Genomic DNA, 22,036 nt, shown 5'->3' with positions numbered 1-22,036 from the left:
GATGCTAAGGAAATAAAAGAGAATGCAGACCACTGTTAGCAAGACGTATATACAGCCAACCCAGTCTCTCATGGCTGGATCACCTAAACAAAAAAAATGGATATTTTAAAACAGTAACCCCATCTGGCTTCCCAGGCCAGGATATTTTAACACAGAAGTAATGGGGGGCAAAAAAGCTTCATGGCAGAGGGTGGAAAGTGGGGGACTGAACTGCTATAAGGCAGGATGAGTCCCAGAACTGAAAAGTGCAATAAAAAGAGGCACTGAGAGGAGGGAAGTTAAAAAAAAAAAAAAAAAAATCATAGGAGCTGGGTAGAAAATTCTTCACAAAAACAAACAAAAAAGATACGAGTACTCCTGGAGAAGGCAACAGGGGAAAGGAAGCTTTCTCCTGGAGGTGAAACAATAGCATATGATGGGGCAGTCTATAAAGTCGTACCACATGTCCAGAGCATGAAACAGGTACTGAAGACCTGAGAAAATCTGAACAGTTTAAACACAGGCTATTCTAAAGATTCCATGTAAGTTGGACCAAGCATCGAAGAAGGGCCTTAACATATAGACAGTTTACAATAAAACCCAAGGCAAGAGGGAGAAACTGACCTTCAGAGTCAGCACATCAAAAGAATCAGATGCTCAGACACTGGCAAAAAAATTATAAGCCACACTAAGAAACAGGAAGCTGTGCTCAAGGGGAAAAAAAAAACTTCAGAGGAGACACAGAATTTGGAAAACTAATCAAAGAAGTTCAAATAAATCTCCTAAATCAATTCAAAGAGATGAAGGAAAAGATGATAGAAATACCTAATGATGGATATATAGAGGTATAGGATGTTAAAAGACAAGGTGTGGGCAAAAATAATTAGAAAATTTAAAAAGAAACATGACAAATTATGGGGATAAAAATAATGGAGATTTAAAATACACTAGAGGCATAAAACAGCAGATCTGAGCAGGCAAAAGAAAGAATCAGTGATCTAGAAGACAGCACAATCAAAAATCATGCAGTCCAAAGAACAGATGGAGAAAAGCACAGAAAAAAATTGAGCCATGCCTAAGGAACTTGAGTGACTGCATGAAGCATACCAACATGCACATCATGGAAGTCCCAGAAGGAGAAGAGCTAGTCTCAAATCAGTGTAGGTTGTTCATGTGTTTGTAGGAAGTTGCCTAGCTTGTTGGCATACAGTTGTTCATTATAACCACTTATGATCTTTTTTATTTCTTGGGGTCCATGGTAATAGCCCCCCTCTTATTTCTGATTTTATTTATTTATAGCTTTTGCTTTTTGTCTTTGCCAGTCTAAGGGTTTGTCAATTTAGTTATCTCAAAGTACCAACTTTTGATTTTATTGATTCTCTCTACTGCTTTTTTATTCTCCATTTCCTTAATTTCTTCTCTAGTCTTCATTATTTCTTTCCTTCTGTTTGCTTTGCAATTAGTTTGCTGTTCTTTTTGCAGTTTCTCCAGTTGTTCAGTTAGGTCATTGATCTCAGCTCTTTCCTCCTTTTTAATGTAGGCATTTAGGGCTATAAGTTTACCTCTTGACACTGCCTTCTCTGCATCCCATAAGCTTTGATACATTGTGTCCTCATTTTCATTCATCTCAAGATTTTTCCTGATTTCTCTTGCAATCTCTTCTTTGACCCACTGATTGTTTAAGAGTGTGTTAACTTCCATATATTTGTGTATTTCCCGGCTCTCCATTTGTTATTGATTTCCTGCTTCATTCCATCATGATCAGATCAAGTACTTCGTATCATTTAAATCTCTTTAAATTTATTAAGACTTGTTTTGTGCCCCAGCATATGGTCTATCCTTCGGAATGTTCCACGAGCACTTGAGAATAATGTATATACTGCTGTTTGGGGATGCAGTGTTTAATACACGTCTGTTAGAGCAAGTTCATTTATCACATCATTTAGGTTCTCTGTTTCTGTATTGTTCCTCTGTTTAGTTGTTCTATCTATTATAGAGTGGTGTGTTGAGGTTTCCTACTATTATGGTAGGGTCATCTATTACTCCCTTCAGTTTTGCCAGTGTTTGCCTTAAGTACTTTAGGGCACCTTAATTAGGATATTTATGATTGTTATTTCATCTTGTTGAATTGCCCTTTTACTAATACACTGTGTCCTTTATCTCTTAAAACAATTTTTGCATTTAAAATCTATTTCGTCTGGTATTAGTATAGCTACGTCAGCTTTCTTCTGGTTACTACTTGCATGGAATATCTTTTTCCATCCCTTCACTTTCAACCTGTTTGCATCTTTGGGTCTAAGATTTGTCTCTTGTAAGCAGCACATAGAGGGATCATATTTTTAGATGCATTCTGCCAATCTCTCTCTTTTGATTGAGGAGTTTAATTCATTAACATTCAAAGTTATTAAAGTAACCAGAGTTCTTGATTCGATCATCTTATCCTTTGGTTTTTATTTGTCAGATCTATTGTTTTCTCTCTCTCTCTCTTTATCCTTTAAGTTACTCTTATTAATATCCTTCAGTTCTGTACCCTCCTCCAGACCTCTCTCTCCTGTTTTTTCTTTGCATCCAGCAGGACTCCCTTTAGTAGCACTCAAAGGGCCAGTCTCTTAATTAACTCTCAGCTTCAGGTTTATCTGTGAATATATTAAACTCTCCCTCATTTTTGAAGGACAGCTTTGCTGGATAGAGAATTTTGGCTGGCAATTTTTATCTTTCAGTATCTTAAATATATTGTACCACTGCCTTCTTACCTCCATGGTGTCTGAAGAGAAATTGGCAGTCTTATTTGGCTTCCCTTGTATGTGGTGAATCACTTTTCAATCTTGCTGCTTTCAGGACTTCCTCCTTCTCTTTGGCATTTGACAATCTGATCACTGTATGTCTTGGAATGGCTCTATTCAGATTTATTCTGTTTGGAGCACATTCGCCTTCTTGGATTTATATATTTATGCCTTTTATAAGGGTTGGGAAATTTTCAGCCATTATTTCTTTGAATATTCTTCCTGGCCCTTTTCTCTTCTCTTTCTGGGACACCCATGATGGGTATATTTGTGCATTTTGTTTTGTCAATCATTTCTCTGAGCCCCTGATCAAATTTTTCCATTGTTTTGTCTGTTCAAATTTAATTCATCTGTCTTCTAGCTTGCTGATTCTTTCTTCTGCCTCTTCAAATCTGCTGTTGTGTGTCTCCAGTTTATTTTTAATTTCATCTACAGTATCTTTTATTTCTACAATATCCATTATTTTTCTGTGTATTCTTTCATATTCTTCTTTATGCTTCTCTATTGTCTGCTTAATAACCTTTCTCTTTTTATACACATTTTCCTTCATTTCCTTGAACTGATTCAGGAGATTGGTTCGCACTCCTTTGATTAGTTGTTCCAAATTCCGTATCTCCTCTGACTTTTTGCTCTATTCCTTTAACTAGGCCCTTTCTTCTCGAGTTTTATGCCTTGTGATTTTGAGCTGATATCTGGTCATCTGATTATGCTGATGGGTCTACTCTGAAGATGAACTTCTTTCTCTTTTTTAGGGTTTAGATGCTGACTGAGTTTGTATTAGGGCATTGCTTTGACAGTTGGGACAGCCGTATTTCTCAGTCAAAACAGGGCCAAGTACCCATGCAGGAGATGTAGGACTAGCTCCAATGGGCACGGGATAGGATCTGGAGTGTTTCTCAAAAGCCCTTAGTTCTCTTGCACCTTCCAGCTTACCCAGGAAATGGCACTGTTCAGCAATTTACTCATCTTCAAAAACTGTTTATCTCCTGGAGCCCCGGCAGTGTCTGACTGGGAGGGGCTGAAACTGAGGGGTTCCTATGCCCTCGTTTTGCAAGCCAAAATCTGGCTCAATGTGGGGCTGTATCCCCCACTTTACTTGTAGTGGAGGATTCCCCCAGCTGCCCCAGCCTGCAGCCACCCCTTAGGCAAGGACTGGACCTCCAGCTGCTGTTCTCTTCAAGAGTGGGGAACGGGCACCAGGACCCAGGGCTGGAAACACAGTTTCTGTCCACATTTCCTCAGACTCTTTGCCCCTCACTGACTTGGGCCTTGAGATGTTCCCCCTGTCCTCCAGGTCCTCAAACAGTTGATTTGGGTAGTTTCTGCCTGTTTACTTGCTGCTTTTAGGCAATATTTGTGGTTCCCTCCTGGATCCTCCATTTAAGAAGGTCTTTATTGCTGTCCTCTTGTATTGTACCCTCCCCTTCAGTTTAAGTCCTGCCATGGGTCCCTGTGGGCTTGAGTTTCTGTATCCGGATATACAGGGAGATCTGCCTCACCGCTGTGAGAGATTTTATAGTCTGTGTCCCCGGTGGGAGCTGGGAAGAATCCTGGCTGCTGCTTCTGAGACCGAACTGCATGGGACCAAGTGAGGGGAAGGAGAGGGATCTGACTGGTGTTTTCCTACCTGATGTTTTTCTCTTTCTTTGATTCAGTATTTGTGGGATCTTTCTCCAGTCTATACCTTCCTCTAGAGTTCTGAACAAGTGAGACTTATACTTTTGCTTTCACTGAATCTCTGTGGAGAGGTAATCAGTAGCTGTTTATGTCACTATGTTGATGACATCGCTCTCTGGCCAACTGATTTTTGACAAGGATGCCAAGTCCACTCATTTGGGAAGGAATAGTCTCTTCAACAAATAGTGCTGGGAGAACTGGATATCCATATGCAGAAGAATGAAGGTAGACTGCTATCTCATACCATATACAAAAATGAACTCAAAATGGATCAAAGACTGAAATATAAGAACCAGGACTATAAACTCTTAGAAGAAAACATAGGGAAACATCTTCAGGAACTTATGTTAGAGAATGGTTTTCCAGCCTTTACCAAAAGTACAAGCAACAAAAGAAGAATTAGGTAAATGGGACTCCCTCAAAATTAAAAACTTTTGTGTAAAGAACTTTATCATGAAAGTGAAAAGACAACCTACAGACTGGGGGTAAATATTTGAAAACCACATCTATGATAAGGGTTTAATATCCAGATTATATAAAGAAATCCTACAAGTCAACAATAAAAAGACAACCCATTTAAGAAATGAGCAAAAGACTTGAATAGACATTTCTGCAAAGAGGATATGCAAGCGGCCAAAATGCACATGAAAAGATACTCAACATCATTAGCTGTTAGGGAAATCACATCTAAACAATGAGATACCATTTCATAGCCACTTAAATGGCTACTATTAAAAAATAACAGAAAATTACAAGTGTTGGAGAGGACGTGGAGAAATGGGAACATTCACTGTTGGTGGGAATGTAAAATGGTACAGGTGCTGTGGAAGACACTTTGGTGGTTCCTAGAAAAGTTATATAACAGCATTATCATAAGACCTGGCAAACTCACTTCTAGGTAAAGACCCAAAAGCTTTGAAAGCAGGGGCTCAAACAGATATTTGCATACCATTGTTCATGGCGGCATTATTCACAACTGCTAAAAGGTGGAAGGAGCCCAAGTGTCCATCAACTGGTGAAAGGATAAATAAAATGTGGACCATATATACAATGGAATATTATTCAGCCATAAAAAGGAATGAAATTCTGACACATGCAACAACATGGCTGAACCCTGAAGACATCATTTGAGTGAAATAAGCCAAACATAAACAGACAAATATTATATGATCTTACTGATATGAAATAATTAGAATAAGCAAACTCACAGAGTTAAAATCTAGAATATAGGTTACCAGAGGCTGGGAAATGGGTAGGAAATTAAGAGTTAATGCTTTCATTGTACAGTTTCTATTTAGGTTGGTTGTAAAGTTTTGGTAATGGATAGTGGTGATGGTTACATAACATTGTGACTGTAAATAACAGCACAGAATTATATATTAGAATGTGGTTAAAACAGGAAACTTTAGGTTGCATATATGTTACTAGAAGAACATTTTTTAAAAAGAAAACATAGGACTTGTGCTAGTTTGGATATACCATGCCCTGCCAAAAGCCATATTCTTTGATACAATCTTGTGGGGGCAGATGTATTAGTGTTGATTAGATTGGAATCCTTTGAGTGTTTCCATGGAGATGTGACTCAATCAACTGTGAGTGAAACGTTTGATTGGATAATTTCCATGGAGGTGTTACCCCGCCCATTCAGGATGGGTATTAACTGGATCACTGGAATTACATAAAGGAATTCACAGACAGAAGCACCTGAGAGCAACTGAGAATGACATTTTGAAGAGTAGCTGCAGCTAAGAGAGGCCAAAACGCCCCAAGAGCAACATTTTGGAGAATGCCATTTTGAAACACAACCTGGGAGCAAGGAGGCGCCAGCCACATGCCTTCCAAGCTAACAGAGGTTTTCAGGATGCCAGTGGCCATCCAGTGAAGGTACCCTATTGTAGATGCCTTACCTAAGATACTTTATGGCCTTAAGACTGTAACTGTGTAACCAAATTAACCTCCTTTATAAAAGCCAATCCATTTCTGGTGTTTTGCAAAATGGAACAGGACTGTACAACACAAACAGGGAAGCCAACTATAAACAATGGACTATAATTAGTACACTTATAAAAATGTTCTTTCATAAACTGTGACAAATGTACCACACTAACACAAGGTGTTTAGGGTGTTACGAGAAGTGTATCTTCTACATGATTTTTCTGTAAACCCACCACTTCTCTAATAAAAACAATATTTAAAAATAAATAAATTCACAAATTAAAAAAACTCGTTGAAAGAATAACAAAATTTATAGGCAGCAATTGCAAAACATCAAAAATATGGATTCTTTATATGCAATAAAATTTTATTTGTAATTGTTTAAAATATATCAGATTTAAAAAAAATGCTACCTGGAACAAACTTTCCTTGTGACATCTATTTTCTCCCTAACTTCCACGCCATCTCACCCCTCACAAATCATCCCTTCCCCATCATATTCTATAAAATGCAAACCCTGCCACCTTCTGAATCCCTGATTCCCAGTTATACAGCCTGCTTTCTTCTCTTATGTCACTCCAGTAGGTCATACCATTTACCCACTGAGCTTTCAAGCAGATTTCACAAAATGTAAAGTGAAACAGCCACAAATCCTGAAGTCTCCCCTAAAGTCTGGATGAAAAACTGTATACCAAACAAGATAAACTAGATGAAATGAACAAATTCCTCGAAACACACAAACTACATACACTGACTGTTCTGGTTTGCTAAAGCTGTTTACCAGAAATGGATTGGCTTTTACAATGGGGCTTTATTAGTTCACAAATTTACAGTTCTAAGGCCATGAAAATGTCATAATTAAGGCATCAAGAGGTAGATACCTTCTCTAAGGAAAGGTCAATGGCATCTGGCGTTCCTCTATCACATGGAAAGGCACATGGCTGGCTCTGCTGAACCTTCTCTCCCAGCTTTAGTTTCTGATTTCAGTTGCTTTCTCCAAAATGTCTCTGGGCTTCTGTCTTAGCTTCTCCCAGAGGCAAACTCAGGATTACATATCTTAGCTTTTCTGACACTCTCCAAAATGTCTCCGACCTTTATCCTCTCATAGAGGACTCCAGCAAGGCTAGTAAGACCCACTTTGAATAGGTAGGGTCACATCTCCATGGAAACAACCTAATCAAAAAGTCCCACCCACAGCAGGCATGCCCCCACAAGAGTGGACTGAAAGAATGTAGTTTTTTATGGGGTACATAACAGATTCAAACCAGCACCCTGACTCAAGAAGTAAAGATCTCAACAAACCAATAACTAGGAAAGAGATTGAATCAGTCATCAAAATCCTCCCAACAAAGAAAGCCCAGGACCAGATGGCTTCACAAAGGAATTTTACCAAATATTTCAAGAAAGAGTAACAACAATACCACACAAACTCTTCCAAAATATTGAAGAGGATGAAACACTCCCTAATTCATTCTACGAGGCCAACATTAACACTCATCGCAAAGCCAGACAAAAAGAATACTACAAACAAATATCTCTTATGAATATAGATGAAAAAATCCTCAAAATACCAGGAAACTGAATTCAACAGATACTAAAAGAATTCTAACAATGACCAAATGGGATTTATCTGAGGTATACAAGGGTGGTTCAACAAAAGCAATCAATTAATGTAATACACCCTATAAACAGAATGAAGGGGGGGAACCATGATATCTCAACTGAAGCAAAATTGACAAAATCCAGCACCCATTCTCAATAAAAATACTTAGAAAAATAGGAATAGAAATAAACTTTCTCAACATTTTGATAAATTGGCACATATGAAAAACCCACTGCTAACATCATACATAATGGTGAAAGACGGAAAGCCTCCCCTCTAAGATCAGAAACAAGACAAGGATGCCCTCTGTCACCACTGCTATTCAACACTGTACTGGAAGTTCTAGCCACAGCAGTTAGGCCAAAAAATAAAAAATAAAAAAAAAATAAAAGGAATAAAAGGCATCCAAATTGGAAAGAAAGAAGTAAAAATTTCACTATTTGCAGATGACATGATCCCATATATAGAAAATCCTGAAAAATACACAACAAAGCCCCTAGAGCTAATAAATGAATTCAGCAAGATCAACATGCAAAAGTCAGTAGTGTTTCCATATACTAGCAATGAAAACTGGAAGAATAAATCAAGAAAAAAAGTTCATTTACAACAGCAACTAAAAGAATCACATATCTAGGAACAAATTTAATCAAGTATGTAAAGGACTTTTATATAGAAAACTACAAACATTGCTGAGAGAAACTAAAGACTACCTAAATAAATGGAAGTACATGCCATGTCCATGAAAAGGAAGACTAAATATTGTTAAGCTGCTATTCCTATCCAAAGCAATTTACAGAGTCAACACAATCCCAATCAAAATTCTAATACTTGTCTTTGCATAAATGGGAAAGCCAATCATTAAATTCCTATGGAAGGGTTAGGAGCCCTGAACAGCCAAAACCATCTTGCAAAAGATCAAAGTTGGACGATTCACACTTCCTGATTTTAGAATTTTAACGCAGCTACATTAATCAAAACAGAATGGTACTGGCAGAGTTGAGACATATACACCAATGGACTAGAACTGTGAGTTCAGAAATGAACACTCACATAAATGGCCAATTGACTTTTTTGTTTTTTTAATGCAATAGCTTTTTTTTTACTTTATCAAAAAATGAAAAAAAAAAAAATTCAAACAAAACAAAACAACGGAGTAAAAAAAACAAATAACCTAAAATAATTGTATTGCTTCCAATATGTCCCTACCATACCCTAAGAAAATTAACAAACCCTAACAAAACAAAGGAATAAGAAAAACAAATAACCTAAAATAACTACATTGCTTCCAACATGATCCTCCCATACCTAAGAAAGTTTATTTGAGTTTTGATAAGAGTGCCAAGTCCACTCAATGGGGAAATATTAGTCTCTTCAACAACAAGAACTAGGAAAACCAGATATCCATGTGTGAAAGAATGAAGGTGGGCCCTTACCTCACAGCATATACAAAAATAAACTTAAAATGGATCAAAGATCTCTATATAAAAACTAAAAGTATAGGGAAACATCTTCAAGAGCTTGCATTAGACAATGGTTTCTTAAAATTTACACCAAAAGCATGAGCAACACAAGGAAAAATAGATAAATTTGACTTCATCAAAATTTAAAACTTTTGCACCTCAAAGGACATTACCAAGAAAATGAAAAGACAACCAACAGAATGAGAGAAAATATTTGGAAACCATATATCTAATAAGGGTTTAATATCCACAATATATAAAGAACTTCTGCAACTCAACAAGACAAACCATGCAATTTAAAAAGGGGCAAAGAACTTGCATAGAAATTTCTCTAAAGAAGGTACACAAATGGCCAATAAGCGCATGAAAAGATGCTCAACAACATTAAATACAAGGCAAATGCAAGTCAAACCAAAACCACAATGAGATACCATTTGACACTCAATAAAGTGGCTACTATTTTTTGAAAATTGGAAAATAACAAGCATTGGCAAGTATATAGCAAAACAGGAACCCTTATTTACTGTTGGGGGAATATAAAATGGTGCAGCTGCTATGGAAAGCAGTTTGGAGTTCCTCAGAAAGTTAAGGATAGAATTACCATTTGATCTGGGAACCCCACTTCTAAGTATTTATCCAAAAGAGCTGAAAGCAAGGACTCCAACAGCTATTGCACACCCATGGTCATAGCAGTATTCACAACTGCCAAAAGTATCCATCCATGGAAGAAGGATAAACAAAATATTGTATATACAAAAAATGGTACATTATTCTTTAAAAAGGAAAGTTTTGATACATGCTACAACATGAGGATCCTTGAAAACATCATGTTGAATGAAATAAGCCAGACATAAAAGGACAAATATTCTATGATCTCACTGATATGAAATAATTAGAATATGCAAACTCACAAAGTCAGAAATTAGAATACAGGTTATAGGAGCAGGAGTAGGGGTGGAGAATGGGAAGTTATTGCTTAATTAGTACAGTTTCTTTTTGGTAATGATGGAAGAGATTTGGTAATGGATGGTGGTGATGGTAGCAAAACAATGTAAATGTAGTTAACACTATTGAACTGAAAATGGTTAAAATGGAAAATTTAGGGTGCTATATGTTACCTGAAAGAAAAAATAGATAAATAAACCATTTTACTAGTTTCTTTAAAAAAGAGGAAGCCCAGTGATTCCACTGAAAATAGTCATTTCTCCTGAAATGTTTCAGCCCCAAACACAAAATGTGAATTAAAATGTAAAAAAAAAAAAAAAATGGGGATTCACTGATAGACATCCTATTCTGTAAGTTCCTTGAAAATATCTCATTTCCTAAGAGGCCATCTTCCTAAGAGCCTCATGAAGAAAGGGCTCTGGGGCCAGACTGCCAAGCTTCAAATCCCAGCTATGGCACTTACTAGCTCTGGTACTTTAGATGAATTACTTCACCTCTCTGAACTTTGTTATCTCTCCTTAAAGAATTTAGATAATACTACTTACCTCATCATGTTTGGCAATTAAAGGGAGTTAATATATGTAAAACACATAGGACAGCATCTAACACAGTAATTATTAAATAGATGGTGGCTACTATCTTTGTAATAATAGAGTTTTAGACAGACGAAATGCTCAATTAATACTTGCTATATGAATGACTGACTTGGAAAAAATAATTGTAGTTTTCACAACAATCAGAATATATCTAAACCTAAGTATGAAACACTTCCAAATTATTTAAACCAGTTGCCTCAATTAGATAAGTTATTTCAGAACCATGCATTCTGAGGTAATTGTATACCCCAGTTTGGACATGTTCTCGGTCTTGCTCTGCATTCTGGTGGGTGTGGACACACTGTAAATAAGATCTCTCAGAAATTTACGTCAGTAAAGTGTGGCCCAACTGAATCAGGTTGGGCTTTAACCCAGATTACCAGAGTCCATTTTAAGCAGAATGAAATTCAGACATAGGGAAAGAAAGCCACGAAGAAGCTGAAGTCAAAGGAACCTAGAAAAGGGGGAAGACATCACCATGTGCATGATCCTGTGACAGAAAAGCCAGGGACCAAGGATTGCCGGCAGCCAGTCCCAAAACTGCACAGTCTTTGGGGAGAAAATATCGCTTTGCTGATGCCTCAATTTTGGAATTCTCCTAGCCTCAAATTGTGAGCCAACCCAATATATGGTATGTGTTTTGGCAGCCGGGAATACTATTTCATTACAATATTTAAGTACTTATGTGCTAGACAGTTCCTGCCCTATAGAAACTTAAACTAGTAAGAAACTTAAAAGCTATTTGCATAATTGAAAGAGAACTCAAAAATCTTATAATCCACACCCTTAATTTTAAAAATGAGGAAACTAAGAGGTCCAAAACAGTTAAATGACAGGGTCAAAGGAACATAACTATGTTGTAATTACTTAAGATATCTTCAAACTAGCAAACAGCATTCTTCATATTCAGAGACTTGTTGATTAATAGTTCTTATGTGAGTAAATAGTCTGCTTCTGGTCCTTCAAGTTAGATGTCACATTTGCAGCCTCTAACGTAGGATTTCCATTCTTATTTCTTTCCAGAGCTAAACAAAAAGCAATATATAACTTATTGCTCAACTTAAACGTTTAATTGCCATGAATTTGAAAGAAAAAAAATCAGATAATATGATAATAATTACCTTAAATGTACCATTTTGATTTTTCATGTAAGAAACCAAAAATATATCCACTGGTAGAAGTGCTGACGTGATAAGTGCAACTGCCAGAGAAAAAATTGCTGTTATGGTGGAGACAACTTCACTTTCCCGTTGACTTTGGTATTTACGAACATATATCCAGCAGAATGCCAAAATAGCCTGAAATAGAACAAAAAGAAATGTTTTGTTACTACCCTTTCTATTCTCTAAAACTGATTTCAGTATGTGTTTGAAAATTTCCAGTGGGCAGTTCAAAATTTTGAATTTTGTCAAATAAAACTTCTTTTAGAAGTTAAGGAAAGCCTTCTACTCCTTATAAACTTATTCAAGATTTACAATTTTCAATGCCTATTTCATGAATGAAGTATACAACCTCGCTTTGGTACAAAAACAAACAAACAGGTACAAGTTCTTAATAACAGGGCTTAATTACATATTTCCTAACCATACAGTGTAACCATCAATGGTTTCAAACAACGTCATAGTTATAACCAGCTTTGAGCACTTTTTTTCCTGTAGAGCTCTCCAAGTTAAAGGAGATATAACTAGAAGTTGTTTTATCCTAGGCTCATTACTGAGGCATCACAGACATTCACATGGTTTGAAATTAGCTTCAACCCTTTATGACAGTTGAAGAGTACTATTCCTCTAAAAATTAACTGCCAATAATCACCAAGCAATTAACATATTATACTACAATTCCAATTTTAAAGGGCTTTAAACAAAGAAAAATGACAACTGAAAACGGATATTTATGCACAGCAAAGAGCTTTCCAATGGGAAAAAAGTACATTCTGAGGTAGAGGTTGTTATCTCTAATCAACCAGTGCCTTTCTAGTGACTAATACAGAGGATAGATATACTCTATTCCAGTGATTCTCAAACCTTATCATGCATCAGAATCACCTGAAGAACTTATTAAAAAGAAATTGCTGGGCCCTACCCCCAGAGTCTTGAGGTGGGGCCTGAAAATCTGCATTTGTAACAAGTTCCAGGCAATGATGCCTGATGGTCCAGAGACTACACTTTGAGACATGTGCTACACACTCAGAAGAATCTGTAGACAGACACTAAATTAGTGATTAGAATCACCTGGGTAATTTTTAAATCTCCTTAAGATCTTCCCCCAAAATAATTTATATCAATTAAAGGATGAGGCCCCTCCAGGCATTAATACTTTAAATGCCTCAGAGGCTTCCAATCTCAGCCAAACTTCAGAATCACTGTTCTAAATAAACTTAAGAGCTCTGGGACAAGTCTTGCTTAGTCCTTTCAACTCTTTTCAATTTATTCAATCTGTTACTTCCTTTCTGGTCTATCATCCTAGCTCAGGAGCCTGGACTGTACTAATAAAATCAAGTTACTAATTTTCACAGCTTCCAAACTCTCCTACAGCCACCACAATCAAGACATAAGAACAGTTTCATCACCCTCCTTGCCAATTCCTCTTTACCCCTTTGTAGTCCACCCCTCTCCCCACCTCCAGCCCGTGACAACCACCATCTATCAACTGTCCCCATAGTTTTGCCTTTTCTAGAATGTCATAATGTGATCATAGAGTATGTCATTCTTTCGAGTCTCTTTTTCTTAGCATAATGCATTTGAAATCCATCCAAGCTGTTGCATGTCCTTTCTTCATATTGCTGGCATTTCAGCTGGTGACAGAAGAGTAGAAAAAGTACGATGGGAAGGGAATTATGAGTTTGCAGTCTGGATGGTGGTGCAAAAAAAAAGACATGGCTTCAAATTCTGGCTCAACTGCTTATTGATTTCTTTGTTTGTTTAGGGAAATTCAGTGATTTTTCATAAAATTATTTATGTTAACATTTTAATGGTCTGTTTTTAAATGAATTCATAAATATTTTAAACATTCCTCAATTTTATTTTGAAGTCATTGGAAACTGAGCCTTATCCTATCCATAGCAGTCCCTGACAATGTTCAATAAAATTTTCTTTAGATTTCAAGAATGAAAGAAGACCTGCACTTGCACAGAGTTCAAAGTAATAGGTGTTATTGCAGAGGAAGGAGTTTACCAATACCAGTGACCAAGACTGCCTTAACCTACCTTGACCTTGACTTAACTTTAGACAAGTTTCTCTGAGAAACCATGTCCCTGACCTCCCTCTCACCCCAGTCCTTATACCTGAGGACTGCTAACCAGGTAGTTTCTTATCTCCCTATTCCTCCTCCCTCTCCTCCCTCCTCTCACCCTTATGTGACTCCAAGTGGCCTAATTATCACAAAGAAAAACATTCCAAACCAAGGTCCTAATCTCAACCTCAGTAAATCACTCAACCTTCCCAGTAATCAAATCCCCTAATATTCTCAAGTGCTTTTTCACAAGCCCACTGCTGCCCTTAAAAAGCTTGCTGTCCTGTTTCAATGGAGTTGAGTTCAGACTTGGTTTCTATTCTCTACTCGCCTGCTATAGCAGCCCCTGAATAAAATCCTTGCCTGTTTAACACTGTCCAGTACAATCTGTTCTTTGACACTAGGCAGACAAGCAAGGAAAAGGCACCTTAGGCAGAACAATTAAGCCAAAGGTTCTCAAACTTCTTGGCCTCAGAATCCTTTTACAATTTTAAAACTAGGAACCCCAAAGAGCATTTTGCTTATATGGAATATATATATATATACCCCACACACACACGCATATATATATAGATATCAAAAATAACTCTATTATAAAATAAACCAAGGGTCCTCATCTACAAAATGGGAATAAGAATACTTCTTTCATAGTAAGTTTATAAGTATTAAATGAGATGTAAAGAGCTTAGCACAGTGCCTGGCCATAGTAACTGCTTAACAAATAGTAGTAATTTTTATTAAATGTCATGAAATAACATCTTAGAGCATTTTTATACAAGAAACTAATACATGTTTTTAACATTTATAAGGAAAGATTCAGGGCAGCCCCCACCCCTCTACCCCCAAGTGACTGATTTAATTGGCTTGGGCACTGGGAATTTTTAAAACTGCCAGATTCACAGCAGTTTGCTCCAAGTGTGGATTACTTGGATACCCGGCACTCCCTGGAATCCTTTCTGGGGATTCACAATATTACAACTATTTTCATAGCAATATTAAGATGTTATTTTTCTTTTTCATTGTGTTAACAAAGCACTCGGTAAATGCCATGGTAGGTTACCTTAGCATGAATCAAGAGAGTGGCCACCTCTTTTAAACTCAAGAGTTAAAAAAAAAAAAAAAAAATTCTACTGTAAGACTGTGCTTAATGAAGCGATAAAAATTAATTTTATTAAACCTTGACCCTTGAGTCGTTTTACTACTCTGGGAGGAAAAAATGTGAAGCATGCATAAAGTACTTCTGCATAAAAGGTGAGACAGCAATAGCTGTATTAAGTAAAAGCACCTGGACACTTTTTTTTTTGGTTGAAAGCTAAATCAGCCAGTGTTTTTAAGGAGCACCATTTTTTAATTGAAAGGACAACTGACTAACTATGGTTATTCAGACTTGAGAATCTGGCAAATTTTCTCAACTGAACAAAAGGAATCTATCACTTCAAGTAAAAATGATAGCATTTGTTGCCAATGATAGCATTCAAGCTTTCAAATGGAAATTAAAATTTTTGAAAACTTGTATTCATGATTGTGAGCTTAACAGCTTCATAATACTTAGATTTTTCTGATAAGATCAGTGGTGATGTTAACAAATGTGATTTTTTGATATTCTATAACTAAATGTATCCATATTTGGAAGATCTGCATAACTCAGTGAACCATTTTCTAAATGACCAATGCATCATATTATAAAATTATGCATAGGTATGAGAGCCATTCAAAGTGCAAGATGGACCAATGGATTTTAATGTAAACGAGAACAAAAAGTTCAGCAATAGGGTTTGAGACTCCATATTATGACTAACCTTTAAAAAGCTTTTACTTGTTGAGTTTTGGTATAGCATCAAAGAATATCCACAATTATCTGAAAAATACTCCTCCACCTCCAACTGCATATCATTGAAACTGGATTTTCTTCATAACTTCAACCAAGATATATATTCCAAAGACTGAATTTGGAACAGATTTGAGAATCCAGCTCTTTTCTATATAGCCAGGCATTAAAAAGATTTACAGAAATTTAAATAATGCCACTTATTACTAAATTTTTTCACTCCAACATCCAAGTTCCAAACACCTTAATTGCCTCCTCAAGTAATCTTTTTCCTGCTGTGCTATCACCAACTTAAATGCCTTCCCTTCTTCATCTATCCAAAGTCTACCTTATTTCCCATTTCTTCCCATATTGTACTGTTCTCTGGAGTCCTGTTTCATTTACAAAATCATACCCTACGTTCTGTCCTTAAAGTACCAGTATCAAGAATGCCTAGTTTTCCCACCTATCTACAGGCCCTCCTAAATGGAATGCTTTATGTTGTTTGCATCCTCCTACAGTTTTTAACACAGCTGTTGTACCTTCAATGTCCATTCATAACAACTGCCAGGATATTCCCACTAGTCTTAGTTACTAGTTACTTTGCTCTTTTCTTTCCTTCTAAACTAACAGAGTCTCATGGACCAGAAAAGCCAGAAAACTCTCCAAGAGGGGGACTGGACGGTTCTGGGGAATGCAGCAAACCTTTAGGGTTTCCAGTTCTTCTACTGAGAGAAGAAAAGCATATTCGGAGCAAAGGCAGTCTTTTTTTCTGTAAGAGCGAAATTAACAAGAGAAGCCTTTCCTTAAAATTTTCACACAAGCATCTTTTTTTCTTTGTTGTGTCTCTGATGCAAAAACTTACTGACAGAACGTACTACATAGGTTTCAAGCAACCTAATGGAATGTGCTAAATAAAGTAAAATCACAAATTAAGTCTCAATTTCTAGAAATGAAGTATTTATGTGTGTGTCTGTGTGTGATGCAAGAGGGTAAGATACGTTGGGACATGAAGTAGCAGGACCGGCTGAAAGAGAATAGGGAGAATGGGAAAGAATGTTACCAAGGGAAACAAACTGAACTCCCAAAGTAAAGCCAAGGGTTTCAATCTTATGTAGGGAAGTAATAACCAGACGACTTTGGGCCATTACGGCCCACGTTTTACTTATTAAATAAACAGTAACAAGATGGCTGGGAAACAAGGCATGTGAGGTAGCGTAAGATACTGGTAGTATATCCTGATAACCAGCAGTTTATTTTCATATAAATGAAAGAGGACAGCAGCTCTGCCCTACCCAGGTTTCTAAACCCATCGCAAAGAAGCGTGAAACCTGGAACGGGCAACTCACGTCATCAAGGCAAAATCGCACAATGGATAGAGAAGGTTGGAGACTAACTCCAGGGCTAGGGAACACGAAAAAAAGACACGCGAACCAGAAAGATGGCCTTCAGATCAACAACGCCGAAGCTTAACTAATCTCTCACAGCTCCGGCACCATCGCCCCACACCGTGTACTCTCCTTTAACAGAGAACCAGAGGCCACCCCCGAGGGTCTCTTTTTCCGTCCCCAAACCCCATCATCCCCAGTACCCAAATCAGGGAAAAGAGCAAGAGTCTCCAGAAAGGAAACCTGTAACGTCAGACGTCATCAAGAAAAAGAAAGCAAAAGCGGCCGGCAATCAGCGACCTCTCCGACCCCCGGCCCGCTTCCACCCCAGTGTAGAGAAGACCCCAAACGCCAAGCTAAAAGCGGGGCGGGGCAAGGTGGGTCTCCTCGGCCCAGAGAGGCCAGTGGCAAGACCAGCCCCTCCTTCCATCCCACCAGTCCAAACACTGGAAAAACTCCAAGCGCCTCCCCTACCAGTAGTAAGAGGCCGAATATGCACCAGCCGATCACCAGCTCCGCCGAAGCCGCGCCAGCAGCCACTACCGCCGCCATATTCGCTTCCGGCCCCGACAGTCAGGAACCAAGGGGGTGGGAAAAGGGGAGGGGAAAAGGGGAGAAGAGTGCGAGAGACGCGGTGCTCGCGCACCCTAAAGGTTAAAGAGGCGAAGGGGCGGAGCAAATGGTTGTCAAGGAAACCCGGCCCGCGAGCGTCCCCTGACGATAGCCGGCCTGGGGGTGGGGCGGGCAGGCTAGGCGCGCTCCCGGGACGCCATGACGTCACCGCGTTGCCGCTACCGCTCTCGCTCTTGCTGTGATACGAGGGCTCGGTACTAGGGTGTTGTCATAGAGCGACGTAATCCTTTCGGAATATCTGATTCAGGCTAAACTGATGGACTGGGAGAGTCCTCAAGGGCTGGACCAGGTGGCTCTAGAAAGCCAAGCCAGCTTTAGGAGTTTCCACTTCCTGCTGAAGAGGAAAGTTTGTTCCTAGTGTCCACAGTAGAATGGGCAGTGTAATTTACCAGATCCTCTCACGAGGTTGCTGCAGTGGCTAATTATGAACGATTACCAGCTGCCCAAATAGCTTTTCAGTTTGCTGGCGAGTGTCCCTAGTCTGAGTAACTGCTTAACTGGGCCCCGCATTATCGCATGATGTGATGGCTTTTCTATTTAGTTCTATACATGTCTGTGAATTTCCACAATGACTTCATACCTTAAGTGTCTGTAAGTCTGTAAACATGAAACTGCAGGCTCTTGTAATATTCATAATTCAGTGAACAATACAGAAGATAGTCTTGAGAAAATAATGGTTCCCCTGCATGCCCTCCACACAGTTTAAACTGTTGCTTTTGGTTTAGATTCTCTTCTCATTTACAAAAGAGTAGTGATTAGAATCGGTATCCAAAAAGTGACTCTTGGTAACAAGTTTGAATGTATTGTGTCCCCCAAAAGCCATTATCTTTGATGTAGTCTTGTGGGGCAGATGTTTTGGTGTTGATTAGATTTGCTTGGAATGTGCCCCACCCAGCTGTGGGTGATGACTCTGGTGGGATACTCCCATGGAGGCATGCCCCCCCCCATTCAGTGAAGGTACCCGATTGCTGATGTGTTACCTTGGACGCTTTATAGCCTTAAGACTGTAACTGTGTAACCACATAAACCCCCGTTTTTATAAAAGCCAATCCATCTCTGGTATTTTGCATTCCGGCAGCATTAGCAAACTAGAACACCTTCCCAGGCATATCCTTCACTACATTCATCCCTGACCCCTTTGCTCCAACCAACTGGAAATCTCACACCCGTTTCTGGGCTGCCTTTATTTGTAAAATTCCCTACACTCTTTCTGCCCATCGCAATTCCACAATTCATCCTATTTTTCTGTGCCCACCTTTAAATTCCGCCTCCTCTATTTAGCTCTCCTTGATTCCAGAAGCAAGCACAACCCCCCACCCCTCGCTCACTGTTTCCATCTCTCTCCTCCTGTGCCGGTTTGAATGCATTTTGTCCCCCAAACGCCATTATCTTTGATGTAGTCTTGTGGGACAGACTTTTGGTGCTGATTAGATTTGCTTGGAATATGCCCCACCCAGCTGTGGGTGGTGACTCTGGTGGGATACTCCCATGGAGGCGTGGCCCTGCCCATTCAGGAGCCATATAAACGTGCTGACTCAAAGAGACTGAATGGAGTGCAGCTGTGAGTGACGTTTTGAAGAGGAGCAAGCTTGCTAGAGAGGAACGTCCTGGGAGAAAGCCATTTTGAAACCAGAACTTTGGAGCAGACGCCAGCCACATGCCTTCCCAGCTAACAGAGGTTTTCCAGACGCCATTGGCCATCCTCCAGTGAAGGTACCCGATTACTGGTGTGTTACCTTAGACACTTTATGGCCTTAAGACTGTAACTGTGTAGCCAAATAAACCCCCTTTTTATAAAAGCCAATCCATCTCTGGTGTTTTGCATTCTGCAGCATTAGCAAACTAGAACAGTAACACAAAGAATTATAATGGAAACAGTGTGAAGATGTTTGTTTCTGCCAGCAAACTTGTGAAAGGCAAAGATGGGGGTTGTCACACAGAAGATGATTTTCGAAGTGATTGAAATGTGATATTGGTATTAGACTTTCATAATTCAATTACAGAGTTTTAAGCTTCAAGACAAGAACAAAAAAAAATAACTGGTATTGCTTACGGCTTCAAATTTAAAAAGTGTGTTAGTACAAACTAACCAGGTATCTCACAATATTATTGTAATATAAATAGGATAAATAGTATTATATCTGTCTTCAGAATGAGATAGTATGCTCAGAAAGATATCAAGCAATTTGCCTGAAATCATGCAATGAGTAACTGATAGAGACTAAAACCCAGATCTTTTGCTTCCTGAAACTATATGCTCTTTGCTGCCTCCAACCCTAGCTCAGGGCTTCAGTGTCAGTCCGAAGGGATAAAGACCCAAATAACCTTCCTCTGTAAGCAGATTTAGCAAGTAAAAATAAAGGATTCAGTGAAATTTGAATTTAGATTTAAAAGAAATTTAGCATACATTGATTATTTTATGGGACACTTACACTAAAAATATTTTTATTGTTTAATGGAAATTCAAATTTAACTGGATGTCCTATAGTTTATCTGGCATCCTACCTACTGTAACAGGATATGGAATGGAACTTTTCCTACTGGTTTGGAAATCCACCTAAGGCTCCAGTATCAATTAGGAATTGTGTTCAGCAATTAGTTACAGACACCCTTCCCCAACATCTACCTCCTGCACCCCCGAAAGAGGCAGAAGAATCCTGGAGATAGGCAGTCCAGGGCAGAGGCAGTGATTCCACTGATGTTCTTAGGGATCCAAGCTCCTTCCACTTCTCTGCTCTACCTTTCCTAAAGTCTGTCCTTTGTCCTCATGCTTACCAGGTAACTGCTTTAGCTATAGCCACCTGGTCCAGAAAGGAAAAAGGAGAAAGAGAAAAGGAGCTCTTTTTAAAGTTTCCTAGATGCCCCATCCCAAAAAGTCTGCTTATATCTCATCTGCATAGGAAGCTGGGAAATGTAGTTTTTATTTGTTTTTTAGCTGTGCACAGTGATTCTTCCCATTAGTGAAAAACAAAGGGAGAATGGATATTTGGTAGGGAACTAATAGTGTTTCCCATAACCTCAAAGAGGAGAACAATGGATCATTAATATCCTTACATTCTAAAGAGAGATGCTAGGTGTACCCTGAAAAAATACACAACTGATCTTGCAACCATCAATCCTGGATACCCACCTCCAGCCTACAAGAGGGATGACACTAATTTGAAGGGGATTAAAGATACCAAATAAGCAAGAAAATTGTTGTCCCAGTGAGGAGTGCTGAGCTGTTTCCAACAGACACTTTTATTTCTTCCCTGAATGGGTATTTATTCTGAGCTGTAGTTGAGGGTAGATATGCCATAAGCCCAGAGTGACGCAGAGAGAAGACTTCCTTGGGTAGCTTGCCTAGGTCCAGTGGAATGTGGGTACATATTTAACCACTGAATTGAACAAGCATAACTTGTGATGCAATCAAAACACAACTTCAGGAATGAATCCCAACATCTTTTTCAGTTTTATTATGTGGTGACAGTCTCCAGGATGATACTTCCAGTAGGTCCATACGTTACTTGTTCTGTCTTAGGTAATAAATAGTTATTCAGAAACAAACTTAATTCAGTAACTATTATGTAATTTTATGTTATCTTCACTCTCCTAGAAAAGCCTGCAGTAGGGAAGGACTAGAGATGGTTCTTTTTTCAGGATAGAAGGAGGAGGAAGAAGAGAATAGGGGAAAAGACACTTTAAACAGAAATTGATAACCATCGTAAATTGGCCTCATGCTCTCTGAACCTGCCAAATGTTTAAATGTGATTCTTTCCTCTGTGGAATGTTCAAACCTCTGGAGATGTCGCTGCTACAGTTTCCTTAATGGGGGTAGAAATATTTCTATTCCAGGTAGTCACCTAGAATTCCACCACTGGCTCCAGGGCATACTGTTGTACACTACCACCTATTCCTACATAGGTCTCCTAATCCTCTCCCAGAGGCATGCTTGAAGAGGTCTGAGAAAAACCCACGCCATTTTGCCCCTCTCCTGCCACAGGATCCAAATTCCCTCTA

The 22,036-nt window shown here is 38.6% G+C and overlaps 1 protein-coding gene across 1 annotated transcript in view; it reads right to left on the bottom strand.

Annotated features, from left to right (window-relative positions):
• LMBRD1 (LMBR1 domain containing 1) overlaps window positions 1–18,161 on the bottom strand; it is a 228,410-nt gene extending 210,249 nt beyond the window's left edge. Inside the window, exons 1-2 of the mRNA XM_037842304.1 lie at window positions 17,879–18,161; window positions 12,100–12,276 (exon numbers count right to left, since the gene is read on the bottom strand). Coding sequence (XP_037698232.1) covers window positions 12,100–12,276; window positions 17,879–17,956 — 255 coding nt within the window. The 5' untranslated portion in view covers window positions 17,957–18,161. The remainder of the gene's footprint in view (window positions 1–12,099; window positions 12,277–17,878) is intronic.
• Window positions 18,162–22,036: the final 3,875 nt, after the last annotated feature.

This window comes from Choloepus didactylus, chromosome 7 (assembly GCF_015220235.1).
Source record: "Choloepus didactylus isolate mChoDid1 chromosome 7, mChoDid1.pri, whole genome shotgun sequence".
NCBI lineage: Eukaryota > Metazoa > Chordata > Mammalia > Pilosa > Megalonychidae > Choloepus > Choloepus didactylus.
Note: the sequence above shows the minus strand (reverse complement) of the source record. Positions and strands in the feature narration are given on the sequence as shown.